This window comes from Hemitrygon akajei, chromosome 7 (assembly GCF_048418815.1).
Source record: "Hemitrygon akajei chromosome 7, sHemAka1.3, whole genome shotgun sequence".
Lineage (NCBI taxonomy): Eukaryota > Metazoa > Chordata > Chondrichthyes > Myliobatiformes > Dasyatidae > Hemitrygon > Hemitrygon akajei.
The window spans coordinates 177,520,891-177,539,795 of record NC_133130.1 but is presented as its reverse complement, the minus strand read 5'-3'; the positions used below and the strand labels follow the sequence as shown (position 1 = coordinate 177,539,795).

The following is an 18,905-nucleotide window of genomic DNA, read 5'->3' as shown; positions in this document are numbered from 1 at the left end:
GCTCCATGGAGAGCAACGGACACAGGCACAAAAGAAGTCATGGTCATCTACTGCAACCAAGGAAGACCAGAGTTGTGATGACTTCTCATCCAGAGCTACTGGACCCTGATTTCGAAGGTTGAGAGAGAGAAACTCCCCAGTGCAATGGCTTTTCCACTTTAAAAATTCTCCCAAGCAGGTTTCCTGTCATATTCAAATATGAAGGGCAACAGACAGACATACTTTATTGATCCCAAGGGAAATTGGGATTTGTTACAGCCACACCAACCAAGAATAGTGAAGAAATATAGCAATATAAAACCATAAATAATTAAATAATAATAATAAGTTAATCGTGCCAAGTGGAAATAAGTCCAGAACCAGCCTATTGGCTCAGGGTGTCTGACACTCTGAGGGAGGAGTTGTAAAGTTTGATGGCCACAGGCAGGAATGACTTCCTGTGACGCTCAGTGTTGCATCTTGGTGGAATGAGTCTCTGGCTGAATGTACTCCTGTGCCTAACCAGTACATTATGGAGTGGATGGGAGTCATTGTCCAAGATGGCATGCAGCTTAGACAGCATTCTCTTTTCAGACACCACCGTTAGAGAGTCCAGTTCCACCCCGGCAACATCACTGGCCTTACGAATGAGTTTGTTGATTCTGTTGGTGTCTGCTACCCTCAGCCTGCTGCCCCAGCACACAACAGCAAACATGATAGCATTGGCCACCACAGCCTCGTAGAATATCCTCAGCATCGTCCGGCAGATGTTAAAGAACCTCAGTCTGCTCAGGAAATAGAGACGGCTCTGACCCTTCTTGTAGACAGCCTCAGTGTTCTTTGACCATCAGTAGTATAGGTAGTGTTCTAATTTGTGTTGCATTTCATTTAAGTAGATAATTTGTTACTCAATTAAATGGTAGTTCATCTTTTTTTTATAACTTTTTAACTATTTCCAAGAAACTTTAGCTAATTGGGGCAACAGCTAAACTGGGCTAAAATGTACTTGTCCCGATGTATCCGAATTAACCAGAATCCATTGTATTTGTATAAAATCACATAAGGTTTCAGGACATATGATAAAAGCTTGGCCAAACAGACAAGTTTTAAGGAGATTCTTAAAGATAAAGACACTTGGAAAAGTAGAGAAATTTAGGGAGGAACTTATGGGGCTTTATAATGGACTTTAGCAGCTAGATACATGGCTTCCAATGTTGAAGTGATTAAAATAGAAGATGATGGAGAGGCTAGAATTAGAGTAGCACAGATATATTGGTAAGTGGCAGGTTAAAAGATTGCAGAGAAATAGGCAGGGATAGAGCAATGGAGAATTTAAAATATGAATGACCAAACTAACATGTAAATCATCCTGCTCAGATGAACGTTCTTGATTTGAGTTGAGACACATGCAGCTGTACAGTACCACACAGGATTGATGTTGTATTTATTTCATTTGAACAAGTCTGCACTCAATTATTTTGAGTTACCAAATAGTCAATTTAAAATTTGAAGCACAACCTAATTAAATACAGAAAAATGTCCATTAAACCATGATTTTGCCCACAAATGGTGCAACTCTACTGCAGTGTAAGTATCTGTGGAGGCACAACACACTGCAGATGGTGCAAACTGGAGCGGAAAAAAAACAAACTATTGAAGGAACTCAGCAGGTCACGTAGCATCTATGGAGGCAGAGGGATAGTCAACATTTTGGGTCAAGGACCTGCATCAGGACCACAAATGCTGTTCAACCTGCTGAGCTCCTCGAGCAATTTGCTTTGTGCTTCAGTAGTTTCTTTTAGTTTATGTCTTTGTGAAGCAAGGCACTGGGGACCATTTTTTGATACAGTGCAAAGGCAAGTTGTTGTAGTAGCTATAATAAGCTTTGAAATAATCATAAATAAATAATGTTTAAAATCATTCTCTTTCTGTTTCAAATCAGTGTTTGTGAAAGAATTCTCTCTTTGTAATCTGATTTATTCTCTTGACAGAAAGTGACCATATCTCTTCATAGTCATAAGAATGTTATAAAAGCATTAACCAACCTAAACTTTAAAGCCCAGAAGAAGATATTATTATAGACTGACATAATTATGATTTTTTCCAAAATCAAGAACTAGTATGCCAAGAAGATAATTAACACTCCTGCTGTTCTTTAAGGAGCTGTTCTTCTCTACAGTCATTTTTCCAGAGCTGTCATCTCCCCCGAGCAGAATTTTATTCCTCTAATTAGCTCCTAGTATCTCTACTTTTCATCCATTTCCACACTACTGCATTACTTAAATTAATTTAAATGGACAGCATTTATTATTGAAAATCTGAAATACGACCACACTCATTCAATTGCTCCAAATGAACCATGATCTATAAAGCATTAAAAAACAGCAAGTACACCACTATTACATAAACCATTAATCACAAGCATATACAAAATCATTTTGACCATGAGACTGGCCTAAATGTCTGTTTCTAAATCTTTATCAATATGATGGAATTTAAAATGGATAAATCAACAGAGGGCTGGTCTGACATTCTGATTTATTCCGATAATGATGCAATTTGTGCCTACACACTGAAAAAACTGGAAAACATTTAAGCTTTGGCTGTTAAGCAACAAGTGAAAAAGATGCTACAAAACTACCTAGAGAAGACCATCTTCAAACAACCCTAAAAACTACCTCTTCATATTCAATGAACTACCACCAACAAATGCTGTACGTTTCATATTGTGGGAATCACCAGTGCAAAGAAATTGAACTGGACCTGCCAAATTAATTTAACACAATATGAGCAAGTTGAATATTTTGTTGCAAATTGCCTAACCCCTGTGTTTTCCCATATCTGCAAAGCATAACATAGGAGTGTAATTCTTTACACTTCTCTAGATGGGTGCTACTCATGAAAATAAGCTCAGTACCACTCATGACAAAACAGCCTGATCGAATTGTATCCTATTCATAATTCTACACATCCTCTCCCTCTACCACAAACACACCACTGCTCCACACGTTTCCCTGCATGCTACAATCCACCAGCTTGCTAAGCCTTCCAAAACCCATGACTTCTGAACCGATAAGGGACATAAGATAAATGGTGGGGGGGAGAGAACTCATATTCTGGGTTCTCCTCTATGCCACACACCATCCTGATTTTGAAATATATCATAATTCCTTCATTATCACTGGGTCAAGATTCTGTACCACACAATCTAACTTCACAGTACTATCACATAGACTGCAAAATTCACCTGACATTCCCAAGGGCAATTCAGGGGTCAATAACATGGCCTTCTTGCAACTCCCATGTTCCAAGAATTAATTTAAAACAAGCCTGTTTGGTGTTTGGAATTCTAGAAAAGGCATCAGTATTCCTGGAATAAGGAGGCAACACCAAAAAACATATGTAAGAAATTCATATCTGTTTTCTGATTAAAGTAGGATGCAATAATGCTTACTGGTGGGCATCTCAATTCAAGCAGTCCAATATTTCTAGAGCCACACCTTAATAATTAGGCTTTTGAGGGATGGCAGTGTCTTTAAGCAATTTATTAACTTTAAAATAAAACTAAACTGAAACCATAGCAACTTAATTAATTGTAGATTTAAAACATGCATAATCTGCTTTCTGGCAATAAGGAAAAGACCATATAACTCAATTTAAATAGCGGCAAACAACACATCACAAAATTGTCATTGGCAAAAGTGTTAATATTTTCAATACCTGAGCTTTAGCTTTTAATTTCTTAATTTCATCGGCAGTCTCAGATTTCCCTTCAGCTAGCATATTATCCAAGGTGATGAGATTTGTGTTGATCTGGTCACACAGCATCTTGGCCTGGTAAAAATAAATGCAAAATTTCACATTTGCAAGCAAAGACAGATGGAAGTTTAAGATTACAATTCAGAATAATACAAACCAACTATGCCAATACAAAATTCAAAGGATTTATTAAGTATTAAACTACCACTGCTGTTTTTTTAATGCCTTAAAATTTTGTTAAATTAATGTCTTTGAATAAGTAAGACAGAGCTATGCCCTTAACCTGTCCACTGAGATCCAGCAATCTCCAAATTTATTCTGAGCCTAATCACAGGACAATCTACAATGACCAATTAACCTACCAACCGGTATGTTTTTGGGCTGTGGGAGGAAACTGGAGCACCTGGAGGAAACCCACGCAGTCACAGGGGAGAATGTACAAACTCCTTACAGGCAGTGGTGGGAATTGAACCCAGGTCACCTGTACTGTAAAGCTTTGTGCTAACCACTACACTACTGTGCTGCCCTATTATTTTCATCATTTTTATTTTGGAAAACTTTTGCCTATAAGAAATTTAGACAAATATTTTCAGAACAATAAGAATATAGATGAATTCCTTTGAGGAGTATTGCAACATTAAATGAAATATGGAGTGGAAAATAACTAATAGCACATATTTCTGTAAAAGGAAAGAGAAATGACCCTAGAAACACTATGGCACTGGGTTGTAAAAATCTTCTTCATGTGAAACATACATAATGAATTATCAAATCATAGAAATGACAGCACATTAAATTAGCTCCAGTTTAACGATTGAAATTAGCTCCACTAATCCAATTAGTCAAGTTTTCACACGATTTCTTTTTTAAATATATTATTTTTCAAACTGTTATTAAATTTAAATTTAAAATTAAGTTGTCATTCCTGAGGTAAAAATTGGTACTTTTCACATCTGCTTTCTCCATTTGAAAAACATTACCAAATTTCTGCGTTAATGCTATGTGTTTCAAACTCACCCAAAATGCATCTCATCCCTTTTTTATGAATTCAATGAGCAATGTTAGTTAGCAATGCCCACAGTAAATTTTTTTGGGATTGCAATGCTTCATGTGGCAGTCACAATCAAAACCAAACAATTTAAACTTACCTCACTACAAAGTGGAAAAGTGATGCAGAGAATTTCCAATAGTGAAGGTTTTTCTTCCCTTCCACACTACTGCATATCTTATCCCAGGTTTATGCTCAAAATCAAAAGAATCACTCCTGATACATGGAAGAATCCTAGCTATAATATTAAATGAGGTCTAAGCAGTAATTTTTAAAAGAAGCTTGCTGGATCCCTAGTTTGAACTTGAAGAAAGATTTGAAGAAATTTTTATTTGTCTAATTTTCGGTTTATAGTAAAGCATTTTATATTTGAACATGTGCAATTGTTTCCTAATTATGTGAACATTTTAAAATTGTGATCTTCAGACTTTGCCCACTTGTAACCAGATTGACAACTAATAAAAGCAATATTCTCCTGGTCACTATCAAAAACTGTCACTAAGATCAACCCTTGGTCAGTGCGGAGGAATAACAAGAAAAATTAAACGACATGACAAGAACAGAAAAACAGGGAAATTAAATTGTCTAGCAGAGCAGCAAGCATGTGCAACATAAATTAATGTTAACATTATAGAATGAACTAACATTTACTTTATTGAGTGCTGTCCATTAGAATATCAAAATATGTTTAGGCCATATACGTCTAATCATTATCAAAGTAAAATCAGAAGTTAATGGGACAGGAAAACTAATTGCTTAAGTAAAGCACAATTTTAAAAAAACTTACTATACCAAATGCTTGAGTTTACTGTTTTTATATCGAAGAAACTATCAACATTCCAATTAATTTACAGCACTACCTTATCAATTTAATTATGCAGTAATTTAAATAATCTTATTACCAACTAATATAACAGGCTGATTATTAGTGAGGCTATCATTTATTGGCAATCTCTAACTGCAGCTGAACTATGTGGCCATAGGGCAGCTAAGAATCAAAGCATTGATGGCCAATTTCAATGCATTAAGGATATTTACAGAATAAATGGATGTTTATGCTAAGAGAGCAGTTGCATGGGCAGCATTAATGAAATATTACTAAATTCTTATTTTAAAAATATTTAAATTATTTGAATTTGAGTTTCCCAAATGGTGCAGTGAGATTCAAATTCATCCGTCCATGTCAATGCACAGCCTCTGGTTATTTATAACCATATAACAATTACAGCACGGAAAAAAGCCACCTCAGCCCTTCTAGTCCATGCCAAATGCTTACTCCCACCTACCTGCACTCAGCCCATAACCCTCCATTCCTTTCCTGTCCATATACCTATCCAATTTTTAAAAATGATATAGCCACATCATTCTAGTGGGTGGTGATGTACCAATAATTTAAAACAGAATTTCATTCATTTTACTTTTTGAAATCAATAAATGTTAGTGAAATCATAAAGATGACAAAATCTGCAGATGCTGGAATTCCAAGCACCACACACAAAATGTTGGAGGAACTCAGTAGGCCAGGCAGCTTCCATGGAAAAGGGTAAACAGTCAACGTTTTGGGTCAAGACCCTTCATTAGGACTGGAAAAGAAGATGAGAAGTCAGAGCAAGAAGGTGAGGTGAGGGGAGGAAGAAGTACAACGTGGTAGGTGATAGGTGAATCTGGGAGGGAAGGAAGGGTGAAACAAAGAGCTAGGAAGTTGATTCACCTAGCCTTCATGTCCAGCACATAATTCTCCATAACTTCCAGGTGAGGGACACTTGAAATCATCTACTGTATCCAGTATTCCTGGCATGGCCTCCTATAAATCGGCGAGACCTGACGTAGATTGGGAGACCTTCTTTCACTGAGCACCTATCCGCCAGAAAAAAAATGGGATCTGCCAGTGGTCACCCATTTCAATTCTACTTCCCATTCCCATTCTGACATGCCAGTCCATGGCCCCCTCTACTGCTACAATGAAGCCACACTCAGGTTGGGGGACCAACATTTTATACTCCATCTGGGTAGCCTCCAGCCAGATGCCACGAACATCAACTTCTCAAACTTCCAGTAATTGCGCTCCCTCCCCTCGCCACCTTCACCATTCCCATTCCCATTTCCATCTCTCATCTTATCTCCTTACCAACATTTCCCATTTCCTTCTGGTGCTTCTCCCCCTACTCTTTCTTCCATGGTCTTCAACCTTCTCCTATCAGATTCCCCCTTCTCCAGCTCTTTATCTCTTTCACCTATCAACTTCCTAGCTCTTTGCTTCACCCCTCCTGCTCTCCCAGCTTCACCTATCACTTACCATCTAGTACTTTTCCTCCCCTTCCCCCACCTTCTTGCTCTAACTTCTCATCCTTTTTCCAATCCTGATGAAGGGTTCGGCCCGGAACATTGACGGTTTATTCTTTTCCATAGATGCTGCCTGACCTGCTGAGTTCCTCCAGCATTTTGTATTTAAGGTATATTTATGATTAATGCAAACTTCAAAAAAAGTAAAACAAATTATTTAGTTGCAGAATGTGCTAAATGCAGCAATAAATTATATCAAGGCAATGGAATAAAAGAAAATCCAAAGTAACATGAAGTAGCACTAAGTTAGCAAGAACAGCATTGGAATGAATTAATGAAGGTTTTCCCTTTCAAAACTGAGATAGAAAAGCAAACAACCTATGTCAAAATATAGCTCAACATGTTTTACAAAAATTAAAAGCAAATTCAATACAAATATATATCAAATAATCAATCATAAATAATGAATGCTCGGATGAATTACTGTGGATTGAGAGATTAATTTTGCTTGAACCATGAAGTATAAAATTATTAGTCAGCCCAGATTTATTTTGAAATAACATTAGTTCTCCATGAGCAAAATATGAAAAAATATCATTCACCCTTTAACAATTTTTTATTATTTTCTACTTGTATAAATATTTTAAATATAGAATACACTTACAATAGAAAGCTTCCCTGAAACAGGCGGACCCAGCAGAAATACCCGGGGAACTATTCAGGATTAAGAAAAAAAACTGTTAATTCTAATCAATACATTAAAAATATATATTAAACAGGCATAAAAATTGAAGACAAATATTAAAATTCCGCTCCAATACTGTTTTGTGTAAAATAATGCTGAAGTTAGAGTATATCATGTACATTTTTGGTAAATGGCACTTAAATAAACATACTCATTCTTATTTATTATCATATATCTGACCTAAACTTATACGCTGATGGAGTTCCCTTTGTATAATAAAACCTATCCATGCCCAAGTACTCACTACAAAAGCAGCACTTCTGCAGCTTCTGTATGAGAGAGTCTAATTCCATTTCACATCAGGATTTACTTATATCAGTGTAAGTGCAGTTTGATATGGATTTTTGAACACTTTACTCAAAAAGATTCAAGTTTTTAAAGTCAAGATTAGATACTAAGTAGTCACTCCACAAAGTTTGATCTTAAGTCATTGAATTTTTGTTCTCTACCACTGTTTATTATCACTTTCTGATGTAATTCATTCCAACATACAGTATTAATTACTATTTTCATGACTGTTTTACTAAACTCAGTTCAGCTAGAGACTTGACATCTGCCAAACGTATTTGCATACACTTCCACAATAACACCAGAAGCTGGTTCCCTGTTGTCTGGTGGATATTAAAATGTTCTCTGTGTTGTCTCTTGAATCATATTTTAAATTTCATTTCTTAACATCCAGTCTTTGCGATTACTGAATTTTCCAAATTCTCAGATCCATTCTTTCCACTCTAACAAACAGCATGTTAGAAAAACAGTTAATAACATCAATTTTCAATAAGTAATGCTTCTAACCTTAGGTAAAATGTTTGAAGCAAAATAAGTGTTATTTGGAGTATCAGCAGAATTTGTGTTTATAAAGTTGAATGCAAAAGAAACTGGTAATTGTGTAATGTGATTTTGAGATTTAAATTGCTCAACGTTATACAGTGAACTAAATGCAGCCAATAATTCAATAAATTCAATTTATGGCTGCTTTCAAAACTTTTGAAGTACAATACCGAGTACCTACACAATTTTACTCATAAAATGTAAGATAATGGCAGTACTTCTCGGAATTATACTCAAAAGCAGCATTCCCCACTGTTAAATAATTTGCATGCACCACAAACTAGACAACTTTGAAGCAGTACAGATATGTACCACAGGAGTTTTAAAGGTTTCATAAAATATAATATAGGAACTTATTTAAATGCAATATAGGTGCCTCAAGAATAATGTATCCGAATCCAAAATGCAAATACTTATTTTCAAAGTCAATGTAAAAATCAATGAATTATTTAAACTCAATACAATCAGTACTAAACAAACTCTAGCGCCATCATCAGTAAATTCCTTTCAAACTACTTCAAAGCAGATTTTTCTCTGGCAGACAGGCCTCTTTTGAGGATTGTCTAATCTCATATGTAAGAATAAATCCTCAGGTGACTCAAGCCTTTACACTCATATTCTCCAGTTAAGGGATCAGTGAAAAGCAGAATTATTTTATTATTAACACAAGGTCAAACTCTTGTTTGGGGGAAAACACCGCCTTGGGCTATTGTAATGTTTATTCCATACAAAAAAAAGCTATGCTTGCCCTAGGTCATATTTTTCAATAAAAGGAAACAAAATCATTCTGTAATTGAACCACTTCCCTTGTAGATTTCTAACTGACAAGACTGCAACCACATTTTTAGACACTAAATTTTGTCCACAGCTGTTACTGGCGCACAGGTTTGAAATAATCAACCTGTTTTGAAATAAGACACTGAAAGACAATGAAGCACAACCATGAAGAAAATATACAAAACAGTTTTATTTTAATCAAATTGAAATATTTCTATGATAATTGTTTGTCTAAGCTTTAGTTTTTTATATGAAATACAGTATAATTTCAGGAAGGGAACTTCGAACCATAATCAAAGAAAATGGGCTGTAGACTTTTCCTGAATTTAAATGGAAGAAATTTCTGTCACTCAGTGAGGGGAGGTTAGATCAGTAACCCAGCAACTTAGTGTATGCAAAGAAGGTGAGACAAATAGGGTGAAGTAGAGTTGAATATAATCAGGTAATACGTAGAAACTATTGCTATTTTTGGATAAGCAGGAGCTAGAGATAGACTGAGGAGAAAACCAGAGATAGCAGTGTGGGAGAAAGAAGGAAAGCCAGAATGAGCAATTCATTGTTTTTAATTGCATTGATAGGGCAAATGCAGGCCCATCCAGACTGACAGCAGTATAAAGTAATACATCAATAAAGTAATAAAAAACACCTCCTCTATTTTTCCTTAACAAAACTACTCTAAAATTGCTTAACTATGAACTTATTAATTGAACTCACAATGAAGTAATGACAATCGTAATTTTCTCTTTGACAATGCAAATAGTTCTGTGCTGAAATTTTTAAAACGCTTTAATGATATTTTTTAAAAATCTACTCCTTCTGAGATGCGAAAGTGTCCTAACCTTCATCATTTTCCTTTGTAAAATGGTCGATCATATACTGAATGGGATCCTGTGGCTTATCCACCAGTAGGCACTGCAGCATTCTCTGAAGGACACAAAATAAGTTTAGCAAAAAGTTAGTCATCCTGATAACCTTCCCATACCCTCTTTCACTCTTTATACATTGTGTATACAGGAGAGAATTAGGTACAAGTATAATAGCAGTCTGAAAAAGATTACAAGATCATCTTTGCAACCAAAGTCTCAATGACTCACACATTGCAGCATCAACAAATGAAGATAACCCTTCAGCCCATCTGTGTACACTTTCCTGAAGACTAAACCCTTGTTCTTATGACAGCACCATTTCATTTCTTAAACACATAACACTCGATTAATTATTCATTTGGCTGCAAATGCAAACACTTTCAGCTGCTTTACATAATTGAAAACTCAGTTTAATCTGGTTCCCAGTAAATGTATGTAAATAGAGATAGTATAGTCCTGACCACTAAACTCCACAGATATAGCAAAAAAAATCATACATGTTCGCTTATGCCTTTCAGGAAGACCATCTACCGTCCTTTCTGAATGTGTTTATTTGTGTCCCTTGGCCCACCAGTGTGTTGACTTTCAATGAAGGGGAAAGCTGGGATAACCAAAAATGGTAGCATTGCTCACAATGTCTACATCCTGAATGAATAAATAAAAAATGACTCTTTAATTAACTGTTATAACACTTCGTCATATTTAACTTTAAATGTAAGGATATATTTACTTGTTTAATTAAAAATTAATTATTTAATCTTTTGTTTTATATTTACAATACTCACATACCATTTTAAATCAATTTCTAAAGTATTTGCAGTTACCTCATTACTTTAAAGCACAGATCTTAATCAGGTCTATCCTGATTCATTGCTGCCACTCATATTAGTATGTGCAATACGTAGATACATTTCATGAGCTCAAAAACCATTTCCTTCTCATCTTTCAAACCAATAACTCAACCAGTTAATTGAACCATAACTAAAGAAAAAAATCCATGCACAATTAAATTATTCAATTCAATCAGATCACACGAATTTTATGGCTGCTGAAACTTTGAAATAATAACAAAATGTGCTGAAAATACTCAAAAGGTCACAAGATACCTTTGAAGAAACAAGTGGTTGAGGTTTTATGTCAAAGACCTTTCATCAGAACTACAAAAATGTTGGAAATGAAACATATTTGCAAAAGGGAGGTAGGCAAAGAAAATAAAAGGATTTGATGACACAGTGATGATGGTATTAGGTGAATGAAAGTGGTAGAAGCTGTTGAGTAATAACATGTACATATGTTTGGAGGGAAAGTTACAAATGAAACCAAATTAAATTTGAAATAACAATAGAAAACAGAAAAATAAAAGTGCTGGAAATGTGAGAAACAGGTCTGAAATGGGAGATTACTTAAAACTACTGAATTCTTTGTGGAGACCCAAAAGCCAAGTTAGAAGATAAGGTTATGTGATATATCTTTGAGACAATACAGGAAGTCTAACACAGAAATGTCACAGTGGTGTCAGATGAAGAAGTAAAAGAGACAGATTAGGAGCTTACAGTCACTCTTGTGAACTAACCGGAGGATTTATCTGTGCCTGGTTTTTCCCAATGAAGAGATAGTCATTGAATCCATTATACTAAGCTGGATGAAGAACTACTTCATCTGGATAAAGAGTTAGGGTGCTCAGTTGATGGGAAAAGAGGTAAAATGAATAGTATTGCATCTCCTGAAGACATTGAGAAAGCAAAGGGTTTATAAAGGCAACAGTTTCCTTGGAATACAGGGAGAAGTTCCCTTGGAATTCTGAAAGAGTAGCAGAAGGATAGATGTGTCCGGTAACTGCATGAACTTGAGGATATTGAAAATAAAAATGGATGATTCATTGAATGTGATGGCTAGTGAGCTAGAAATGGAAGAATCAGAGAAGTTGAAAATAAAGGAAACTTTATTCTTTTTCCGGATAAGAATGGAATTGTGGAAAGAAAAACGGACAAGGTTAACACTTCTGTTGACTATAGTGGAAAGAAATCATGTTTGATATAAAAGACATAATGGGAACAAAGGCATAGAAAAATATGTTGTCACAACATATACAATGAGATGGAGAAATTCTGAGAATGGAACTGAGTCCTGTTAACATATAATGAATTCTGGTCACTAATCTACCCCTCAAGTAATGAAAGGGAAAGGAAGAATTAAAAATGGACTGACAAAGTGTAATCAGGATGGACATTGGCAGCAATTATGACATTCAAATTCTTTACAAGTGCAAAAAGAATGCAAATATAGCTATTTATGTACCAAAAATCAGAGCTGAGGGAGAAGGCCTATGTACCATAACATAGCGAACCTGGACCACTGGATTGGCCCAGGTTTGGATTTGGGCTTTATAGTTGCAATTAGGATAATATCATCCAGGACACATCCTCTTCTCATTAGTGCCAATGGGGAGGAGTTAAGGGAACTTGGAGATGCACACTGGAAATTTTAGGAGCAGCTCCTTCCTCTCCACCACCAGATTTCTGAATGGTCCATTAATCCATAAACACTACCTTTGTTCTCTTTTTGCACTATTTATTTATATATAATTGTTATTGTAACTTATAGTATTTTTATTTATTATGTAGTACTGTTGCTGCAAAGCCACAAATTTCACAACATACGTCAGTGATAGTAAACCTGGTTGATTCATGGAGTTACTAAGGCGTCCTTTGAGAATGAACAAATTTACTGCCTAGGGTTAAGACCTAGAGTTGAAGTTTACAATAAGTTCAGAAAATGATTCTTAGATAAGAAACTATCTAATGACAACTAACATCATCAGACACCTGTGGGTCTATAAACTAAGCTCCTACTTTTAGTTGAAGCAACCAGTTTAATAAATAATCTTAAATTTGACATTCTGAAGCAGGAGCAGAAGACACTAGGTAATGAAACATCTCAAAGATGCTAAAATCAGCAGAATTATAAAACTGGGTGGCGGTGGTAATTAAAAATGAAGATTAATAGATCATGCACCGATTTAAACAGACGGAGGTGCCTCCAAGGCAGTTGTATGGTCTTTAATTAAAAGTATACTGATTCAGCACCTTGGTAACAGATGCGATTTATAGGCAATAAACAACAATGAGAAGATTATAATATCAGGAAATACAACGATAATACTTTTAATGACATTGAATTTAAAGTACTGGAGCTGTTTACCTGAAGTGTTTGAAACACACAGTGCTTTTCTGCATAAACGCTGAGCTCTGGAGAAATCCGTAGCGGCTTCTTCGTGGCGTCCATTTCTTTTGCTCTTTAAGCAGTTGTGAAGGCGAGACCGTTCAATCAAGGAGCTGACCTACCGGCTTCCCTCCAGTTACTTTGTTGTTTGTGTTTTCCTTGCTTCGTAGTAGCGTTCGCTGCAGCGGAAGACCATGTTTCCATGGGAACGGCGCGGCACGTCACCATGGCAACCGTCGGCGAACTGGTACGTCAACTGTGGGTGACGTCACAGAGAAGGCCTCGGCGCCGAACGTTAAACGAATTGCTCGGGTTTCAAAGCGATTTCACGTCAGTAAAACCGGCGAAATCAGTTGTCGATTTGTTTATTCAATAGTTTGCAGACTTACTGCTCCTGGCTGCGTGTGTTACAATAACTCAGCCTTCCGTGACTCTGAACACCAGGAAGGAGGAATCAGTTCCCTTCAAAGGAGAAGTGCGAAATAGAAGACCATATAAACCGTGACTAACTTTCTAATCGCATCAAACTTCTCCAAACTTTCATATCCTGGAAACCCTTACATTCCTTCGTTACCACCGTTTGGCCTTGACATGATTCATCTTTCAGGACATCATACAAAAAGTGAGAAGTTAGATAACTTGAATGAAGAGAATTAGGAGGAGGAATCGGCCAACTAGCCCTTCAAATAGGCTCCGCCATTCATAAAAATCCCATGGTTTATAAATACCCTCGGATCTATTTTCCTCGATTAACCCCCTGACCCTTGATTGCCTTATTGAACTTAATGGTCTCTGAGCCTTCAAAAAAGATCATTCCAAAAGTTGCATTCTGTGTGAAAATTCTCTCCTGAAAATGTGACCAATGTTTTCAGCTTCTTCAGCCAACATTAAATCTTCATCAACCCTGTGAAGCCCTTTAAAAATGTATTTACAATTCAATGATGCTGTCTCCTTCTTTTAAACTCAACATGCACAGTCATGGGGCAAGTTCGGCAACTCGGGAGGTAGAAAGCTTGAAAGAACGAAAATCGAAGTCGGAGAGTTGGGACGTAAGGACTTAAAGGTAGGGTCTGTAGGCAAGAGGCCCTATGTCCACAGGACTGAGAGTCCAGGGCCAAGTACTGTCCCATTCAGGTCTAAAGATTTGATCTCTAGGAGATTTATTACTCTTTTGGGATAACGTATTTCCTGACAAGTGAGACTTGTGGGTGTGAAACAATCTCAGGTTCTGATGGCCTGCTCAATGGTGGTTGTAGGAGTTGACTCTGGGACTGCAGAAAGTGGTTCTGACTACTCTAGACACATTCCTTCTGGACGTGTCGGCATCCCGAACAGTGCATGGCAAGCTTCACTGGACGATGTGGATCATAATGTGTGAGTACAGTGTCTGACATCACCACTTCCTTTACCTTTTGTGAACGACGTCACACTGCTTTGTCCGATGTCATTTCTTCCTGATCTGTAGCAGAGTTCAAGGGGTAGAGCACAGTAGCCAAGTTTGGCAGGAACCTGTGTAAGTAATTGACAAATCCTAAAAATGACTGCAGTTGTGACATGTCCTTTGGCCTTGGTACATCCACCACTGCTTGAATTTTCTCAGCACACTTGTGTAATTCCTGTGTGTCAATGGTGTTACCACAGTAAGTGATGCCTGGTTTTAACAATTCATACTTGTTACATTGTGCTTTGAGTCCATAATCTTTTTAATATTGTCTTGAGATTTTGGAGATGTACCTTATCATCCTTACCAGTAACAATGATGTCATCCAGGTAACACTGAGTGCCTGGGCAGCCTTGCAGCACCTGGTCCATCGCTTTCTACCAGATTGCAGGTCCAGATGCTACTCCAAAAATAAGTCTATTTTAATGATAAGGTCCTTTGTGTGTGTTTATGGTGAGAAACACTTTGGACTCTTAATTCCATTTCCATTTATAGGTAGGCCTCAGCTAAGTTCACTTTGTTGAAGTGTTTCCCTCCAGAAAGGTTTGCAAAGATATCCTCTATGCTGGGCAGAGGGTATTGAACTACTTTCAGTACTGGGTTGATGGTGACCTTAAAATCACCTGAGATCCCGACAGACCCATTCTTCTTGGCTACTGGGACCACTGGCATTGTCCACGAGCTCCACTCAACCTTAGAAAGAATTCTTTCAGCCTCCATATGATTGAGCTCACTGGCTACTTTATCATGAATGGTGTAAGGAAACAGACAAGCTTTGCAAAATTTGGGTGTGGTGTTTTCATTTAGTGGTATTTTACCCTTGACATGTTTGAGTTTTCCAACACCATCTTTGAACACTGCTGTGGCATCATTCAATACCTTTTTAAATTTGTTTTCATTTGACTCTTACAGGGGATGTGGCATGTAAATGGTGGCTGGATCTCCTATAAAGTTGTAGTTGTCTCAACCAATCATGTCCCCATAATAATGGCCCTCCTGTTTTCACTACATGCAAGCCCAATGTGGCTTGATGGTTGTTGTATTTCACTGTTATGAATGCCAGTCCCACAGTAGTTATCCTTTCTTATGTTTTCTTAGTTGGATATCTGCAGGTTTCAGTGCTGTATCTTTGAAATGTCATTCAAACTCATTTTGTGAAACAGCTGAGCCAGTGTCCAATTCTATTTTAATTAGTTTGTTGCTCATTTCTGGTGTAACCCAGATTGATTGTCCATTGTTAGTTTTCACATTGTAAATCTCAAGACTACCCGCTCCCTGTATCACTCTCATCATTATCAGATCTTTCATCAACAGCATGCAGATAGACGATCTTTTTGAAACCGCAACTTGACTTTTTATCTTCATCTCTGCCCGACAGGCTCTTTGTATGTGGCCTACTTTGTTGCATTTACTATAAGTTTCACCTTTAAATCTGCATTGGTCTGGTGTATATCTCCTGCCACAACAGTAATACAATTTGTTCAGCTAGGCCAGTTTCTATTTAGACATTGCAGTTTTGTTCACACTAATTTTCATTCCTGACTGCAACTCAATTCCATCTGTTTGCAGTTTCCATTGATACAGCTATTTCAACTGCTCTTTTAAATGTAAGTTGTGCTTCTGTCAGGAGCTGATGTTGAATTCTTTCTTGGAAGATTCCACAAACTGAATGTTCTCTCAGTGCATCATTAAGCTCATTACTGAACTGAATTCTCAGACAACTTCTTCAATACAGCCACATACGCTGAAAAAGCCATGCACCAGAGATCAAGCAGTGGTCGCTGGAGACAGAGGAAGATTTACAAGATTGCCTTGAGTCAGTGGACTGGGTCATGTTCAAGCAGTCATCTGTGGATCTGAATGACTACACCAGGGTTGTAACAGACTTTATTAAAACAGCTGTAGATGAGTGTGTCTCCACAAACTAGTCAGGGTTTACCCCCAATCAGAAGCTCTGGATAAACAATGAAATCTGAGATTTGCTGAGAGCCAGAGCAGAGGCATTCAAGTCTGGAGATCAAGAATGCTACAAGAAGTGCGGGTATGATTCCCAGAAAGCCATCTCATGGGCGAAGTAGAGATTCCACACTAGACTACCTTGGGCCACGAATTTATCAATCACGCCATGCTGTGGACCACTTCTGGAGGTCCAAAACGCTGACTTCTACAAAGAAGGGATCCTTGTGTTCCACGACCGCTGGGCTAAGTGTGTAAATGTAGGAAAAATAAATGTGCTAGATTTTCTAAAATAGACTCCTGTTACCTTAGGCCATGAACTTATCAATCACCCTCATATGAATAAATAGCAATAAATAACGAGAGCATGAAATAACAACATAGAGTCCTTAAAGTGAGATTATTGGTTGTGGGATCACCAGAACTAGAATGAGTGTAGTTATCCTCCTCTTTTGTTCAAGAGCCTGATAATTGAGGGATAGTAACTGTTTTTGAACCTGGTGGTGTGAGTCCTGAGGCACTTATACCTTCTACCTGATGGCAGCAGCGAGGAAAGGGCATGGCCTGAGTGGTGAGGATCTTTGATCTTGAATGCTGCTTTTCTATGGCAATGTTTCGTGTAGATGTGCTCAATGGTTGGGAGGGTTTATCTGTGATGTAATGGTCCAAATCCACTATATTTTGTGGGATTTTCAGCTCAACGGCATTGGTGTTCACATCCCAGACGGTAATGCAGCCAGTCAATTCACTCTTAATCACACATCTATAGAAGTTTGTCAAGGTTTTTGATGACGTGCTGAATCTCCGCAGACTCCTAAGGAAGTAGAGGCACTGCTGTGCTTTCTTTGCAATTGGATTTATATGATGTGTCTTTGGTGAACTAGATATACCTGTCTGACTGCTCCTGTGGCTCCTCCCACAGACCCCTGTATAAAGGCGACTGTGGGCTGCTGCTCTCCCTCATTTTCCCCAGGATGTAGTGTTGTTTATTCTTCCAGTCAATAAAAGCCGATATCTCGCTTCCTAAGTCTCAGCGTGAGTTATTGATGGTGCATCAGTGTCCAAGATAAGTCCTCTGAGATAGTGACACTCAGGAATTTAAAATTATCGACCCTCTCCAATGAGTACTGGTTCATGGACCTCTGGTTTCCCTCTCCTGAAGTCTACAATAAGTTTCTTGGGCTTGCCGACATTGAGCGAGAGGTTTTTGTTATGACAGTACTCAGCCAAATTTTCAATCTCCCTCCTGTATGCTGATTCATCACCACAACAGTGGTGTCATCATCAAACGTGCATATGGTGTCGGAGCTGTACTTAACCACATAGTCATAGGTGTAAAGTGAGTAGAGCAGGGGCTAAGCACACAGCCCTGTGGTGCACCAGTGCTGATGGTGATTGTGGAGGAGATGTTTTTGTGAGTCTGAACTGACTAGGGTCTGCAGGTGAGGAAATCCAGGATCCAATTGCACTAAGGGGTATTGAGACCCCAGTCTTGGAGTTTACTGGTTAGTTTTGAGGGGGTGATGGTATGAAATGCTGAACTGTAAATGATAAACAGCATCTTGATGAATGCCTTGTTGCTGTCCAGATGTTCCAGGATCATGTGACGAGCCAATGAGATGGCATCTGCTGTGGACTTGTTGCTCCAGTAGGCAAATTGTAGTGGATCCAAGTCGCCACTTAGACAGCAGCTGATATGCTTCAACACCGGCCTCCCAAAACACTTCATCACTTTGGACGTAAGTGCCTCTGGGCGATAGTTATTGAAGCAGGTTACCACGTTCTTTCTGGGCACTGATATGATTGATAAGTTTGTGGCCTAAGGTAGAAGGAGATGAGTTATTAACTTCAAACTTTCTGCATTTTCACTCAGAGTTAAACTGCACGTGCATGTAACGAGAGCTGCTTAACTCATCTACTGCAACACAAACAAAATGCTGGTGGAACGCAGCAGGCCAGGCAGCATCTATAGGGAGAAGCACTGTCGACATTTCGGGC

The 18,905-nt window shown here is 37.7% G+C and overlaps 2 protein-coding genes across 6 annotated transcripts in view; one reads left to right on the top strand and one right to left on the bottom strand.

The window, feature by feature from the left end:
- ak8 (adenylate kinase 8) overlaps window positions 1-13,691 on the bottom strand; it is a 146,020-nt gene extending 132,329 nt beyond the window's left edge. For both annotated transcript variants that reach the window (XM_073052695.1, XM_073052696.1), the window contains exons 1-4: window positions 13,490-13,691; window positions 10,262-10,346; window positions 7,734-7,783; window positions 3,700-3,813 (exon numbers count right to left, since the gene is read on the bottom strand). In XM_073052695.1, the coding sequence (XP_072908796.1) occupies window positions 3,700-3,813; window positions 7,734-7,783; window positions 10,262-10,346; window positions 13,490-13,573 (333 nt within the window). In that variant the 5' untranslated portion in view covers window positions 13,574-13,691. The remainder of the gene's footprint in view (window positions 1-3,699; window positions 3,814-7,733; window positions 7,784-10,261; window positions 10,347-13,489) is intronic.
- Window positions 13,692-13,773: 82 nt separating this feature from the next.
- spaca9 (sperm acrosome associated 9) overlaps window positions 13,774-18,905 on the top strand; it is a 54,820-nt gene continuing 49,688 nt past the window's right edge. For 2 of the 4 annotated variants that reach the window (XM_073052694.1, XM_073052690.1), the window contains exon 1: window positions 18,502-18,646. In XM_073052694.1, the coding sequence (XP_072908795.1) occupies window positions 18,604-18,646 (43 nt within the window). In that variant the 5' untranslated portion in view covers window positions 18,502-18,603. Of the gene's footprint in view, window positions 14,885-18,501; window positions 18,647-18,905 lie in introns of those variants that run through there. The other 2 variants (XM_073052693.1, XM_073052691.1) reach the window with 2 other exon arrangements.